Below are 15,508 nucleotides of genomic sequence, written 5' to 3' on the forward strand. Positions count from 1 at the left end.
AATCACTGCTCTACACAGATAAATATGCTGAAATTCTGTGACATTCTTATGATTCTTCATCATCCACTCTTCTCTCTTTTTTATATTTCTATAATTGTTAAAATGTAACAAAATAACTTAATATGGAAATTCATGATGTTCCTGTGACATAGTCAGTACTTCAGGATGTGAGTTATTCTTCCACTGCAATGTCATTGTCTGCACTAAGTCTCTTTAATGTGAGGTTGCGTTACTATCCATTATTCCACTAGAATGCCTCTTTCTGATAGCTTCACAGAACAGCAGAACCATTCCTCTGGCCAAGTTATGGAGCAGATAGCCTATTAAATACACTTCCCTAGAAATAAGTATACTCTTATTAATATGCCATTTTTAAATTAATCACCTAGTTTAAAAAAAAATTTTGCCATTTTTTTATATACCTGTTATGTGTGAATAATGGCTTTCTATCAAAGAAACAAGGGTTATAGAAAAGGCACCTCTCTCCCTACTGAGATTGTTGTTAATTAATATTGCAGTGTTTTAAATAAAAAGCTGTGAAATTGTCAAGGCATATAATATGAGCAAATAAGTACACTTAAAACACAAGTTTCTTTCTATTTTCTTGCTAGCTTTCTCTTGATTTTTCTTTGAGGAAGATGTGATAGCTTCCAATATTAGCTTCAGTACCTCAACCCAAATACTCCCTCCTCTCCCTTTCACAGCCTTGCCTTTACTTGCTCTACTAGTCACCAGCAATTTTGCCTTCTATTTTAGCACTTCAGCATTTCTGATTTAAACACTTTATTGGGTAATTAACACACACTTGTTGTGGTTCACCTCTTCTTTAAGTTAAATACCTTTAATTGGAACTAAACTAAATGAAATGAGCACTAAAATGTGGTAGCTTTGGTTGCCTTTGATTCACCTGACAACTTGGTATGATAATGAATAATTACCAGATTTAGAAATCTTAGCTCTGTTTTATTTCTTTAATTTTTTGTTACTAACTGGCTTTGGCGCAATAAAACAAAGCAATAAAGCAGACAGCTGTCTTGGAGAATGGGCTTCCAGGAATTCTGTATAGATCTTTCAGATCTTTGAATTCACTCAACTTGCTGTACCATTTTCTTTCCTTTTTTTATTCCCTTCCCTGCTCTCTCTTTTCCACAGTCTTTTCAGAAATCCACTTCTGGATGGGCATGATTTAATGTAGCTATGTCAGATTTTTGACCATTCTGATTATGAATGCTTGGGACAGCAGATGTTGAACTTAAATTAATCAGGATTCTTTAGATTTCAAGTGATGGAAAACCCAGTTCAGACTGCCTGAGGCCAAAAAATGGAAACTGATGGCTCACATAACTGAAAAAGTGGTTAATTAGTTTCAGTCACAGCTTCTTTCAAGAAACTTGAAAGGGTGTAATCAGGACCCAGTAATATTATATGTATTAGATATACAATTATGATACATATTCTGAAAAATCTGATTTACTAAAACTGATATGATATCCTGCCTGTCCAGAAAAAGTCCAGCCATTGTTAATATAACAAGAATAGTTTGCAGGACATTGATGTAAACTGGCAGCTAAGGAGCGTAGACTGGAATGTGCATGTGTGAACAATGATGGCTTCACTATACTCGTCAGTGGGGGCGGTAGACACTGCTGAATGACCATATGTACTGTGTGGCCATCACATTCAAAATGACTGAGTGAGTCAAGACAGGAATTGGCATAAAATTTTGTGTTAAGCTTGAACATTCCTCTGTGGAAACTATTCAGATGATTCAGAAGGCTTTCAGGGGCAATGCAATGAGTGTAGCACAAATAAAAGTGTGGCACAAGTGCTTCAAAGATGGTCGAGAATCTGCTGAAAGTGATCCACATTCTGGAAGGCCTGCAACAAGCAGAACACCTGAGAATGTTAAATGTGTACAGGCTGCAATCCACAAAGATTGGAGACTGACAGTGTGAGACCTAGAAGCTGATCTGGGGATTCCAAACACTACTGTGTCTGAGATTTTGCCACATGAAATGTGTTGTGGCAAAATTTGTTTTCCAGCTTCTGCTACCACAGTAGAAGGGACATCGTGCTACAGTTACTAATGACTTGATTCAAACTGCTACCAATGAACCAGATTTCCACAAGAAGGTCATAACCAGAGATGAAATGTGAGTCTTGGCTGTGATATGAAAACAAAGGCCCAGTTGTTCCAACAGAAGTCTCCTTGTTCTCCACTCCAGAAGAAGGCGTGGCAAAGTCACAGCAAGATCAGGGCTATAACTTATATTTTGATTGGGAAGGTGTTGTCCATCATGTGCACTCCCCTCTAGTCCAAACAATTAACAGGAGTACTAACAGAGGTTAGGTAGCAGCTAGGAATGAGCAGCCAGAGGGGAAATAAAGTCAGGGCCCTTGCCATTACAATCTAACAAAGAACTTAATAAAGGAGTCTAGAAGCAAAAGGAAGACATGTCTCACCAATTAACTCAAAGTCCTGAGCTCAGTTTGATAAGACTGCCAGGTGTCCTGAGCATCACAGGCAAAATAGCACAGGAGGAGGGGAGAGTCCTAGAGACTGTGCTGAGAAAAAGGGGGACTTCCAAAACAATCTCACTAAGATTGCTAGTGTTCTGCAAGTGGGAATTGAACAGGAGGAAGAGGGGTCCTATGCTGGGAGAGGGGGCCTCTGTAACAATTTCACAAAGACAAAGAGCCTTTACTAACTGAGAAAGAAAGCCTTTGTAGCTATACATTATTTCCAAAGGGAAGAAGGAGGGGAAACTAAAAGCTGACTAAGGTATATGAGGTCTGTCCAGAAGGTATCCAGGCATGTGCTTTGAAAAACAGAGACATTTATAGAGAAGATATATGCTACAAGAAACATTGTACATAGGACAATGATGCCTCAGACTCCTTCAAAGCAGGCACCTTGGGACCTCACACAGTTCTCCCAATCATCATCGACTGCTCCAGCATATTTTGCTGAATATCACCAGTGGTCTGAAATCTCTTCCCTTTCAAAGGTGATTTTAGTTTGGAGAAAAGCCAGAAGTCACAGGGCACCAAAATCTAGGCTGTAGTAGGGCTGAGTCCTGTGTGATTTGATGTTTCACCAAAAGACTCTTCATGAGATGCGATGCATGAGCAGGCAAGTCATGATGAAGCTGCCAATCATCAGTTGCCTGTAGCTGCAGTTTTCTCAATCACCTGAATAGTTTTTGTGGAGGAATATTCAAGCTTAACACAACATTTTATGCGGATTCTTTGCTCTGCTTGCTCAGTCATTTTGAATGTGACGTCCACACAGTACACATGCTTAATCAATGGCATCTACCGCCCCCACTGCCTAGTACAGTGAAGTTGTCATTGCTCACACATGCACATTCCAGTCCCCTGTCCTTGGCTGCCAGGTTACAATGATGTCATGCAAACCACACTTGTTATATTAACAATGGCTGGACTTTTTCCAGACAGACCTCATTTAACCCCTGAACCCCAACAGTCGGCATATTTAGATTAGCTAAATACCCACTTGTATAGAACAAACTCACTAACTGAACTAACAACTTTCTTTCCTCTATAGTGGGATATTTAGACTAGTTGGGTGCCTGCTTGCAGTTTTGTGCTCATGTGTGTTTCATAAGTAAAGTTGCCATCTCATTTCCACCATACATGTTTGTCCCTCACTTGAAATACTGTCTTGAGGACAAGAAATAAGGTAGTGGAAGGAACCTCTTCAGGTCTCTCTCCCATTTGTAACACTTCAGTGTTTTTTGTTGGTTGAGAGAGATGCAGTACAATGAAAACAGCTGCAGCTGTGGGCAACTGGTGATTGGCAGCCTCATCACAACAACAGCCCTGCTCATGCATCATGTCTTGTGTAGTTTATTGGTGAAACATCAAATCACCCAGGTGACTCAGCCCCCCCTACAGCCCAGATATAGCACCATGCAACTTCTGGCTTTTCCCAAAACTAATATCACCTTTGAAAGGGAAGAGATTTCAGACTGTCCATGGGATTCAGAAAAATATGACAGGGCAGCTGATGGTGATTGGGAAAACTGTGAGGTCCCAAGGTACCACTTTGAAGGAGACTGAGGTGTCATTGTCCTGTGTACAATGTTTCTTGTATCTTTATCTTCTTCAGTAAATGTCTCTGTTTTTCATATTACATGGCTGCATACTTTCTGGACAGACCTTGTATATACATATTTGTGTACATATGTATACATACACACATGCCCTGCTCTTCCGTTTGCACTATTTTTCACACTCTTTATTGTCACAAAACGATTGCAAAATTCTATTGCATTTGCTATCTCTACTTCATCATGTGGACTTCCTTGAGCTGATCTCTGTGGTCAGGAAAAAGGAATGCTCTAATTACTTATGCTCTATATTACATACTAATTTCTGGAATTGAGTCAACTCCACCCCAACATATGGACTAAGAATTAGTAAAGGTTGTTTCTGCTCCAGAGAGTTACTGCGAATAGGTTGCACTACAGCAGCAGAGTTGAGTAGCTATGACAGAGCCCTTATGGCCCACAAAGCCCAACATCTTTACTATCTGCACCTTCACAGAAAAGCTTGCTAACCTCTGATCTAGCCATTGCTTGAATTTCCTTTGGTGACAAAAATTCGTTCTGACAGGGAACCATTTTCTAAAAGATCCAAATATACATACACTTTCATGTGTCATCCATTTTACGTGCCTGAAATAGCATCCCACTTAGAAGACTATTTCAGTTAAAACTCAAAATTTCTGGATTCACACCTAAATTGCACCAAATTGGACTAGTTCTTCTTGACTAAAAGGTATTCCTTGCATAAAAGTTAAATTTAAAAATATCCTATAATCTTTTCCTCCAGCAGCTTCATAATTAGATAAGATTTTCTCTGAATACACTTAGCGTTTTAGTGACGAGATGAACTATAACATGTCAGAGCCATCCTTTAAAAGTACATGATTCAGTCAATTGTATTAATTCATTAAAGAAAAAAAGCTTTCTTAAAATAATTGACTAAAATATGACTGTATGTTAGGGTGGGCGGGGATATCCCCCTGGCAACCTAAGCCCGCCCCTTATCCTATCAAAGATGTCAGAATATCAGGATGGGTGGGGATATCCGACTGACAGCCAGAGCCCGAGGGGAACCACCAATGATGGATCGTGGCTTTGTTCCAGGAGACTAATCCCTAGCCCTCAAGGGGAGCCAATCAGAATTTTGGTGAATAAAGCCCCTCCATATTCCCTGCTTGTGGCGACTTCTTCCTCCGCCCCACACCTCTGACCTGAGAATTTCATCTGGGAGCGCAAACCCCAAATAAAGCTCTGTACTGCCTAATTTTGTGGCTGATCAGCTTTTATTGCTCGGTGGAGCCTAAGAAAACCTTTCACTGTACAGCCTTGGTAGTTTCACTGAAGTTATACAGTTTAGATGTTGTAAGTTGCTTGTGATTTTAACTATATTTGAATCAAATAATAATTAGATATTTTTCTTAAAATTATGTAACATTGACATGTTACCACTGCTATATCTTCATCCTTTTAGAATATGTAAAATATCTACATTTGTTTTTATAGTTAAGGTCATTTTACATTATTTTTTATTAAAATTCTGTTAAGGTCTAAAGGGAGTGGATTATGTTATAAAAATATTACAGTACTGTCTTCTGCTGTTGTATTTTCCCCACTTATAAACTTATCACAGGTTATACTACAGTTTGCTTTACTATTTTTAATTCTGTCTTTACAAATCTGTCATCTTTTCAAAATCACTTACTTTTTGAGACCCAACTACATTCCCTTTTTTACTCTGTTCTATTATTATTGCAGAACTTGCAGCCCTTTACTTGATAGTCTCTAGGCCACTCATAGTAGAAATAGAATATGAAACACAAATGAGACCCCTATATATATTTTTGATGTTCTAGTAACCACATTTAATAAGTTCAAAGGAAGAGGTGAAGCTGATTTTACTACATTTTCTTTAACCTGATATATCCTGAATATTATCATTTCAACATGTAATTACCATAAAATATTAATTTGATATTTTACCTTCATTTTTTGTTTCAAGTCTTTGAAATCCAGCTTCTATTTTACACTTACTATACTTCCCTAGACCATAGGGCTTTACTGGAACTCTATTTGAATATTAAGTATTCTTAATCATTACTCTTCCAAATAAACTTTTTTAAAAGTTGGGTACTTTCCTTAGATTGTAGATAATAGAATCTTGCTTAAATAATCTAAATTTGGGTGTTCTTGTTCTATAAAGTAACAGTGCAGACAGTGCAAATTAGTCACAGCAATTTAATAGAATGGATAAAAATCCACAAAGTCTACTTTTAGATACTCATTTCCAGGAATGTTATTTTAATATAAGCAATTATGGAAAGTCTATAAACCATATTTTATGTCAGTTTTATTTCTTAGTTGATTTGGGTCAGCAATGTGTTCAGTATTATTTAATGCATGCTCTTATTCAAATAGTTACTTCAATTTCAATCTAAGAGATTATCTACTTAATTTTGATAGTGCACTTTTATTCTCTTCTAGATTTAACTTTGAGTTTACCACCAATTATTTACTTCAGTGTGTACATTTATGTGTGTATCTCAAAAATGATTTCAGTAGCATTGATATTTTAAATATAGCGGTAATGAAAATAAAAATGCCAAAATTGGTCTTACAGTCTAAAATAATCTTACTACACAAATTATCTTATGCTAATAAAGTTTACTTAATGATGATTTATTTAATGGCAATAGCCATAGTAGATCATCATATTACTTATCATGCTAATAAGTAAATGAAAGAGAGACAATGCTTCATAGAACATAAGAATATGATAGCTATTAGAACAAAGAGAAGGGAACTTTAACTAGGATTGTAAGCAGTCTATAGAGAAAATTGGGATAATGGATAGTAGGTAAGATAACAGGACTTCCCAATTTTGTCTCTTGACAGTTCCTTGACAATTTTGGAAAACTATTAAAGGTGATATTTTCCCCTTTTAGACACTGTTTAGAAACTACTGGGATTCCTTGAATTTTTTTTTTTTTTTAATTTGAGAGGCCCTAGAAATTCTATGTCAGAGCGTTTGTTAATGTATAGAGGTAAAAATAAATACTAATCTATACTGGTCTTGAGTATAAGATCTTTAGTGTGTTTTTTCAATATATACAAAGGTGGGGAAAAGTAGGTTTACAGTTGTCATACAAATAAATAATGTAATAATTTATAAATAATACAAGAATAAGCTCTGTTTTGTATACTCACAATAGTGAACCTATTTTTATCCACTCTTGTATGCAGGTAATTTTCAAATTAAATGTCCATTTACATTTTATGTCAAGGCTATTCTTCTCTCTTTATAGTAGTAGACTAGTATTGTAGCTATTTTGTTCTCTTTGCATTGGCTTATTACAAGGTGCCACTCGTTCATCTTTTCTACCATGTTGACTACTTCTCAGTGTAGCTCTCCTTTCTAAACTCCCACCTTCTGTTCTCAATTCCCACTCCCTTACCACTTAAACATTGGTGAACTTCAGAATTCCCTTCCTGTGTATTTCCAGATTTCATAAATTTGGCCATTTATAAAGAAGAGTATATCAAAACAGGTTAGAAGAACCAAAGGTTTTAATAACTTTTTAAGTATTTTAATATATCTGTGATTTATGTTGCTTTTCAATAAATATGATATGTTATTCTTTTAGAATTCAAACCTGATTCATCAGAAAGTGTCTCCTCCTAGTGATCGACACGGATCTCCAATATTGTCGTTCATCACTCTTGAACAGTTTAATGCCATTCGCTTAGTCCAAAGTGTCCATCAGTCTCTTGCTGCTCTCAGTAAAGTCATCAGAGGAACTACCTTATTGAGTTCAGAAGTGCAAAAATTGGCAAGTTCTTTGTTAAACCAAAAGGTAAGCCTGTACTGAATATATGTGTTTTTATTTCATTTTATAACTGACTCTTCCATTGTGTGTACATTTGTCAGAATCTTAACAGTAATAGAAAACGCAAGTTAAACTAGCTTAAGCCATATTGGAAATAATTGGCTGGTGTAACTGAAGAATCCAAGGTAGCTAGCATTAAGTCCGTTAAGTCAGGTTAATACGGGAGTTTAAGATTGTCATAGAGATCTCAGCTTGTATTATTTATCTACCCAGGTAGTCATATTCTGTGTGCGTGTGTGTGTGTGTATCACCCATGTTGACTTCACTTCGGGGCAGGTCCTCTGTGCATGTTGGCATTCCAGCAGCCTGAGCCCTACATCGTCTAAGCTCCAAGTGAACAGAAAGAACTGTCTCCTCATGACTCAAGTAAAAGTCTTGGGATTAGCTTTGATCCAATCTGCTTGGCTTGTGTTTTATGCCTGATCCCATACTAATTCTGTGGACGGTGTGTGCACAGGTCTCATTGGCTAGGACTTCAGCCAGATTCCTCTCCCAGGAGCTGAAGACAGATTCAGCTCCATCTGTAACACATATATGCATGAAAGGGAAGGATGGGTACCCAGTAGAAAACTAGGGTACTTTTAGCAGAAAAAAGGGAAATCACCATGTCTCTTGCTGAATAATTGGACCATTTTAATGATAGTAAAATCCATGTGTTTCAGGTGTATTGGATAGAAACTATAAAGTGGATTGACTAGCTGTTTGAAGAATATAGAGTTTACAGAACTTAGCACCTGGAAAAGATTTCACTAGTGCTCGATAGGAATTTAAAAAGAAAAAAGCTGTTTACTTCAATATAGAGAAGCCTCTGATAGTCTACCTGAAAGTCTTCTCTGTTTCAATGTAAAATATAACCTTCATAGAACTTTCTATATCTTACTAGTATAAAAATCTTTTCTATTTTAGTCAGTTTGGGCTGCTGTAGCAAATTACCATAGATTGGGTGGCTTAAACAACAAAAGTTTACTTCTCGCAGTTCTGGAGACTGGGAAATCCAAGATCAAGTTGCCAGTAGATCTACTGCCTGCTGGTTTGCTGACAGCCGGCCATCTTCTTGCTGTGTCCTAGCACAGCAGAGAGGAAGGAGGAGGAACCAGGCTCTCTCCTGACCTTCTTATGAGTGCACTAATCCCATCATGAGAGCTAATTATGTCTGAAAAACTTGTCTACAAATATCATTATATTAGGCATTAGGGCTTCAGTTTATGAATTTTGGGGAACAGAAACTCAGTCCATCATGATATCTGATTCTTTTCCACATATACAAAAGACCCACTCAAAGAAGCTTATGTTCCTTTTTCCTTTACCTTGAAAATAATCTCAGTTTTACATTGTTCCATAGTTTTTCCTTTGTAGATTACTGTTACTAAATATAGATTGCTATTGCTGTTAATCAGCTGTGGTTATCAAAATACTACAGTACTGTATTTTACTACAAATTATAACTCACTTTTAATTTGAAATAGGCATATTATTAGTCATGAAAGGTCCTTGACACACTGACGAAACTAAAGAAGTCCGAGAGCTTTGAAGAACTTTTAACTAATTTAATCACCACATTGAAGCTACTAGATGGTATGACTATCATCCCCATTTTACTGTGTGAAAGTTGAGGCAGAGGGGTGTTAAGTCACAAAACCAGACTCAGGTAGAGAATGGTTGCAGAGTCGGGATTGGAACCAGGGCAGGTCTGGTTGCTGAAATAAATGTATTTAAAATTTATATAAAAGGTTATTACTCATGAGAATCTGTTTCTTTAAAATGAACAATATACTTTATAAGGGTACAATGTATGGCATAGAATAATTTAGGATCCTAACAATAATATAAGAATGTGACATGTAGAAGAGAACAGTAAGTCAACTGGAACCAGTATACAGTGAAGTGTAGTAAAGTTAAGGTTAGATTAGATTTTGACATCTTTAAAGCCAAAGAAAAAGTTTTTATTACTTACTGTAGGCAATAAGAATGTTTTTATGTAGAAATAATGTAGCAAAATGACTGTAAATGTGGCCTCTAAAACAGGTCTGCCCGTTTGAGTTCTATTCTACCACTTAACAGCTGTGTGACTTTGGGCAGGTCACTTAAACCTCTAAAATTTACTTTCCTCATTTGTAAATTGGAATAGTCAAGGTACCTACCTCATGCGGTTGTTGTAAGAATTAAATTAAATCATGGGTAAAGTTCTTGGCTTGTAGCCAGTTCCCTGTAAATGTTACTTGGTTTTGTTACTGTTACTTTAGGGGATTTTATTATGTAAAGGACAGCTTTTAGAGCATCTGTCTGGTAGCATTGTGCAAAATGGTTTTATAGACATAGAAATATCATGTAGGTTACTCTCTATTCAACTCAAGAGGTGGTTAGGGCATGGAATAGAGGAGAAGTTCAAGAGGGTTCTCTATTATATTAATGAAGAATATGAAAGGTAATTGGCAAACCTGTTTTTTTTTTAATGCTTTTACTGTTAACTATCTGGTAACCTTTAGCATAAACATTTGAAAAAATGAACCATTTAAATTATTTTCTATGATTGTAATGTAATTTGGCTTATATTAGATCATATTGAAAGATAAAGAACTAAATGGTCTTTTTCATAAGAAATACTTTTCTTGATTAAGCCAAAGGATAATGTTTTAGAAACAGGTCATAGTATTTAATTCTTTATAACTTTCCTTCCTCTTACCTTGACCCTTTAACATGATTGTCTAGCAACAGGGCCTGATTATCTATTTCTTAATTAAAATGTGTTAATGTAGGATTTAGACAATCTCATTACTAATTTATTAAATTCAGTGCCATATATTACACTTTGAATTAAAAATGCAGCCTCTGAAATATCACTATTTTTAAAACATTTTTATTATTTTCATGAAAATGAATTTGTTAAATTTCTTTCAAAGGATATAAAATGTATTTTGCAAAGCACATTTCAATTATATTATGGAGTGTTTTTGGAAATATTTTGGGATGTTTGGTGAACCTCAAATGAAATTAGACTGACTTTCACTGAGATGATCATTACAATACTTCCTGACATTTACTTTCTAAAGAGTTTTACCAAAAAGTGTGAATCTAGTACTGTACTATTTATTTCAGGATAAAAATTTAATGTTTTATTACATTTGAATGTGACAAACTCTGTGTTATGTGATATGATTTAACGTATTTAGGAAATAGATCAGTACTTGATATTTTCTTTTTTGTTTGTTTGGGGGTTTTTTATGGTCAAATTTAAGACTTTTTTTTCCAAGAATATTTTTTTTTATTTAATTATTGTTTAAGTACAGTTGTCTCCATTTTACCCCCACTACTATCCCCTACCCCAGCCATCCCTCCTCCCCACCCCCACCCTTGATCCTACCCCTCTTTGGTTCTGTCCTTGTGTCCTTTGTACGTGTTCCTGAAAACCCTTTCCCCTCTCCCCCCGATTATTCCCTCCTACGTCCCCTCTGGTTACTGTCAGTTTGTTCTTAATTTCAATGTCTCTGGTTATATTTTGCTTGCTTGTTTGTTTTGTTGATTAGGTTCCACTTATAGGTGAGATCATATGGTATTTGTCCCTCACCACCTGGCTTATTTCACTTAGCATAATGCTCTCTAGTTCAATGCATGGTGCCACAAAGGGTAGGAGCTCCTTCTTTCTTTTTGCTGCAGTAGTATCCCATTATGTAAATGCACCATAGTTTTTTTGATTCATTCATTTACTGATGGGCACTTAGGTTGCTTCTAGCACTTGACTATTGTGAATTGTGCTGCCATGAACACTGGGGTGCATAGGATCTTTTGAATTGGAGTTTCAGGGTTCTTAGGATATAATCCCGGCAGTGGAATTGCTGGGTCAAAGGGCAGTTCCATTTTTAGTTTTCTGAGGGCATTCCATACTGTTTTCCACAGTGGCCACACCAGTCTGCATTCCCACTAAGAGTGCACTAGGGTTCCCTTTTCTCTACATCCTCTCCAACACTTGTTTGTTGATTTGTTTATGATGACTATTCTCACCGGTGTGAAGTGGTATCTTATTGTGGTTTTAATTTGCATCTCTCTGATGGCTAGTGATGCTGAGCATCTTTTCATATGTCTCTGGGCTCTCTGTGTGTCCTCCATAGAGAAGTGTCTGTTCAAGTCCTTTTCCCATTTTTTAATTGGGTTTTTTGTCTTCTTAGAGTGGAGTCATATGAGTTCTTTATATATTTTGGAGATCAAACCCTTATCTGAGGTATTATTGGCAAATATGTTTTCCCTTACGGTTGGTTCTCTTTTCATTTTAATGCTGTTTTCTTTGGCTGCTCAGAAGCTTTTATTTTCTTTACTGTTTCTGACATGATTAGAGTAGAAATTTTCCTAGAGAGAATTATGACTTATTTAATTGATGGTTTCTGGCAATCTACTGAACATTGTTTTGTAAAAAGTCACAGTGCCTTCAATCTGTTTGTTATTGGAGATTACTACATTGTAAAATATTGTTATTTTTTACATATTTGAATTAAAGCTTTAATAATTGAAAATATACAACAAAAATTGAGAAGATACAATGTCAAATTAATTTCATCTTCTGAATAATCACTAAAGGAATTACTGTTTTACAGAAATTAATAGACTGTATTGCTTCTTTACAAATTATTTTAATAGTACACCTTGTAAAGCCAATGTATTTATTAGCTATACATTTCAATTTATCCTAACATTCTGAATATTAACACTAAATGGCTGTTTAAGTTTTTATATCAAGTAGTTCCTCAACAATATAGCAAAATTGATAATAAAGCCTATTTTTTTAAAAAAATTATTTTGCAAACAGCTGGTTATTAACCTTTTTTGGATTACTGAGACCTTTGAAAATTGAAAGAGATGCACTCTCTTAAAATACATGTACACACACATGTACAGAGCTTATATGACTTCAGGACATCTCAGATTTCAGATGTCTGCTAGAGAGATATTACCTTTCATTCCTTTCTCTGCTGTGGCCCTCTCTGTGGCAGTGTTTCTCAAAGTACAGTCTCTAAACCGACAGCATCAGCATCCCTTGAGACTTTGTAAAAGTATGAGTTCTTAGGACCCACCCTATACAATTGAATTAGAAACCGTGTTACCCTGCAGTCTGTGTTTTATCAAGTCTGTGAAATGGTTCAGTGTATGGTAGGTGTGACAAATACTGATCTGTAGTCAGAATTCCCATCAAAAAGGACATCACCTTTCTATCCCCTTCAACTACACTTTATCAACATCTGTGACCTCTGTCATTCAACTTCAGATCTTTGAGGGAAAGAAAAGATTAGCTCTTATAAAATGGTTGAGGGCCACACCTTTTTTTAAAGGCCCCCTTTTAAGAAATTATCTACCTTCCTGCAAATGAGTAATTAGGAAAGTCATACCCATACCGTTTTACCAAAAGGTAATTATTAATGTTAAGTAATTTGTGTTTTTCCATTAGAATAAAGTAACAGCTTGTGTTTTGTATGACAGTTGACCAGTTATAGGGCGCTTTTGTAGCCCTTGTTGAATTTACCGCTCTCACCATCTGTTCCTATTGACGCATGTAAGAACGTAGGGGCCTGTGCATATCTGGAATCTCCATTCTCTGGGAATTCTCCTTCAGTATCCCTAACTTAATACTGTTATTGTGCCAAGATAAGTGAGTATACTTTCTCTTTTTAGCAACGACTTTTAATTCCAGAGTTTATTCTTTTACTTGTCTATCTTTATTCATTAGCAAATGGAATTGGAAGTTCACAGTTGTAAGGCTTTCATGATATACATGAAGTTTTATTGATATAATATGTGAAGTTGTATTAATATTACTTGAAATTTTAATAATATTTCTTAAAGGTAGAGTGTGATAAATTAAAGTGTGTATACTATAAACCCTAAAGCAACCAATAAAAATAAAATGAAAATACCACAGAGGTATGCGTAATGAGCCTATATAAGACATACGATAGAAATGTAAGTTTTATCAATCTAAAAGATAAATCAGGAAACAGAGAAGTCAGAAGAGAAAGAATATCACACAGTCCCTACAGTCATTAAGAGGATAATAAGGAAATAATATATTAATAACTTTATGCTTATAAATTAACAACTTAGATGAAATGTGCAAATTCCTTGAAAGAAACAGAATACCAAAACTTATTAAAAATAGATAAGATATAGCCTGTATCTATTAAAGAAGTTGGATTTGTTATTAAAAACCTACCCACAAAGAGAGCTTCTAACAAAATGGAAGCAATAACACCAACTCTATGTAACTCTTCCAGAGAGTAGAGGAAGCAGAAATACTTCTCTGTTTTTTCTATGAAGGTAATAAAACTTAACAAAAACATCACAATAAATCTACAGACCAGTTTCTTTAATGAACATGGATTCTAAACTTCTTGAGATATTAGAAAATTGAATTCAACAAAATATAAAGATGCATATTGCATTGTGACTAATTGGGATTTATCCTAAGATACAAATTTGGGTTAGTAAAAATAACCAATGTTATTTTACCATTTTAATGGGCTAACAAAGAAAAATTATATTATTATTTCACTAAACACAGAAAAGGCATTAGACAAAATTCAATACCCCGTCATGATAAAAAACTTTCATCAGATCAAGATTAGAAGGGAAACTTCTCAACCAGATAAAAGGCCCACATGAAAGAGCTACTGGTAACATAGTAGTAACACACTAACTGCTTTCCCACTAAGATCAGGAACAAGGCATCGAGGTCCACTCTCACTACTTCTATTCAGCCCTGTACTGAAGTCTAGCAAGTGGAACAACTTGAGAAAGAGAAAAGGCATACAGATTGGAAAGGAAGACAGAAACCCACCTTTATTGCAGAAGATACGATCATCCACAAAATCCTAAGGAATCTACAGAAAAGCTCTAGAGCTAGTAAGAAATTTTTAAATTTAGTAAAGTTATGGGATACAAGGTAAATACATAAAACATTATGTGTATCCTGGAAACAAACTATTGAAAGTTGAAATTAAAAACATTATTTGCCGTAGTAACAGGAAGATGACGTGTCTTGGTATAAAATTGAAAAAGGTGTGTAAAACTTTTCTACAGACTGAAAACTACGAAGCATGACTAGTGGAATTAAGGAAGACCTAAGTAAGTTGAAAGATGCACTGAAAGATATATTCATGAATCAGGAGACCCAATGTGGTTTAGATGTCATTTCTTTACAACTTGATGTAGAAATTCAACACAATCCCAATCAAAACCTCTGCAGGATTTTTTTTGTAGGGATTGGCAATTTGATTCTAATGGTTTTCCTTTTTTTTACAAAATTGCAAAGGGCCTAGTTTAGTCTAAATGATTTTTTTAAAAAGAAGAATAAAATGGAAGGTCTTACTCTTCTTCATTATGAAGATGTTATAATCAAAGTGGTATGATACTGGCATAAAGATACATAAATATCTCAATGGAACACAATAAATAATCCTGAAATAGACCTACAGATATATGACTAATTGATTTCCACCAAATATACTAAGGCAATTGCATGGAGAAAGGAAAATCTCTTTAACAAGTGCTACTGGTACGATTGAATAGCCA

The 15,508-nt window shown here is 35.4% G+C and overlaps 1 protein-coding gene across 3 annotated transcripts in view; it reads left to right on the forward strand.

Annotated features, from left to right (window-relative positions):
- The window catches only part of DYNC2H1 (dynein cytoplasmic 2 heavy chain 1), a 320,982-nt gene that overhangs the window by 255,913 nt on the left and 49,561 nt on the right, over nt 1–15,508 (forward strand). For all 3 annotated transcript variants that reach the window (XM_045204038.2, XM_053924343.1, XM_053924344.1), the window contains one exon: nt 7,712–7,921. In XM_045204038.2, the coding sequence (XP_045059973.2) occupies nt 7,712–7,921 (210 nt within the window). The remainder of the gene's footprint in view (nt 1–7,711; nt 7,922–15,508) is intronic.

Source organism: Desmodus rotundus, chromosome 5 (assembly GCF_022682495.2).
Source record: "Desmodus rotundus isolate HL8 chromosome 5, HLdesRot8A.1, whole genome shotgun sequence".
Classification (NCBI taxonomy): Eukaryota; Metazoa; Chordata; class Mammalia; order Chiroptera; family Phyllostomidae; genus Desmodus; species Desmodus rotundus.